The sequence below is a fragment of the Haliaeetus leucocephalus genome, unplaced genomic scaffold (assembly GCF_000737465.1).
Source record: "Haliaeetus leucocephalus isolate CR32 unplaced genomic scaffold, Haliaeetus_leucocephalus-4.0 Scaffold395, whole genome shotgun sequence".
NCBI lineage: Eukaryota > Metazoa > Chordata > Aves > Accipitriformes > Accipitridae > Haliaeetus > Haliaeetus leucocephalus.
The window spans coordinates 369,792-370,914 of NW_010972831.1; the positions used below are offsets into that span (position 1 = coordinate 369,792).

Consider the following 1,123-nt stretch of genomic DNA (forward strand, 5'->3'; position numbering starts at 1 on the left):
CCCCGGCCCTGGCGCCGCCCGCGGCTCCGCGCTCACCCCCGGCCGCCGCCGAAGCTGCTGTAGGCCCGATCGTCGTAAGGATCAAAATCCGCCATCGCCACCTCAGCCTCCTCCCCGTGCGAGCGTGACAGGACCGCGCCCGTAGGACCCCGCGCCGCTTATATACGGCGGAGCCCGGGCCAGGGCTGCCCCTGGCGGTGCCTGTCTCCAGCTCCCCGCCCCGCTGGGGCCGTCTACCCTACTGCCTGTCGGGAAGCCGCGGCGCCTGGGCGCTGCTCCGCCGCCGTCAGAGCCGCTCACCGGCCGGGCTCTTGCCGGGGGCTCCCGGGATGGCCTCCGGTGAGGGCTGCGGGGTCAGCGCTGGGCGTTTATCGGTGACACCAGCCTAGGCCTTTGGCTCTGAAGCGTGCTTGAACCGGCGCGGTGTGTTAGCCGCGGGGCTCCCCCGTGTCCCCAGATCACCCTGCTGTGGCTGCGGATGGGATGAAGGGCAGAGGTGGTTCGCACTCCGGGCGTTAGGGCTGGTTCTCCGCACTCCTGCGGCTGGCGGGGGGTGAGGGAGGCTGGGAGGAGGGCAGCAAGCGTGCGCGATTTTTGCAGGGCAGCTGGAGAACAGCGCTGTATTTTACTGCGAATAGAGGCAACGCAGCCCCAAGTTTCTTGGCGTCCTTACAAAACGTACCCTTTGCGTGAACCGATTTGTTGCCTTTTCCTAGGCTATGACTTCAGGCTTTATAAAAAAACCACGAGACACGCAGATTCTCACAGGACAATCAGCGGTGCCACCACACCTGGCACCCTCCGGCCCCGCAGAGCTGGACCGCCGTCTTGCAGACGGACAGACAGAGCGCTCCGTGCCCCGCAGGGCTTCAGCCCTCTTCCCTCACCGAGCCCCGCTTCCCCGCGGGGAGAGGATTCCAACCTTCCCTCAAAAGCTGCTAACCAGGGCACGGGGGAGCAAAGGAAACCCTTGGGGTAGGGCAGGGACGAACGCGGGCTGCGGAGGCGCCGGCCTCTGAGACGGCGAGGGGAATATGGCGCTGAGGGGAGCGCGGGGCTGAGGAGAAGCCGCGGCCCTGAGGGGAGCGCGGGGCTGGGGAGAAGCCGCGGCCCTGAGGGGAGC

General features: G+C 67.9%; 2 protein-coding genes across 3 annotated transcripts in view; one reads left to right on the plus strand and one right to left on the minus strand.

Annotated features, from left to right (window-relative positions):
* Positions 1–134, minus strand: part of EIF4H (eukaryotic translation initiation factor 4H) — a 12,013-nt gene extending 11,879 nt beyond the window's left edge. Inside the window, exon 1 of one of the 2 annotated variants that reach the window (XM_010573491.1) lies at positions 37–134. In XM_010573491.1, coding sequence (XP_010571793.1) covers positions 37–95 — 59 coding nt within the window. In that variant the 5' untranslated portion in view covers positions 96–134. The remainder of the gene's footprint in view (positions 1–36) is intronic. The other variant, XM_010573492.1, reaches the window with a different exon arrangement.
* A 195-nt stretch (positions 135–329) lies between these two features.
* Positions 330–1,123, plus strand: part of MYBBP1A (MYB binding protein (P160) 1a) — a 62,710-nt gene continuing 61,916 nt past the window's right edge. The window contains exon 1 of the mRNA XM_010573896.1: positions 330–374. Coding sequence (XP_010572198.1) covers positions 330–374 — 45 coding nt within the window. The remainder of the gene's footprint in view (positions 375–1,123) is intronic.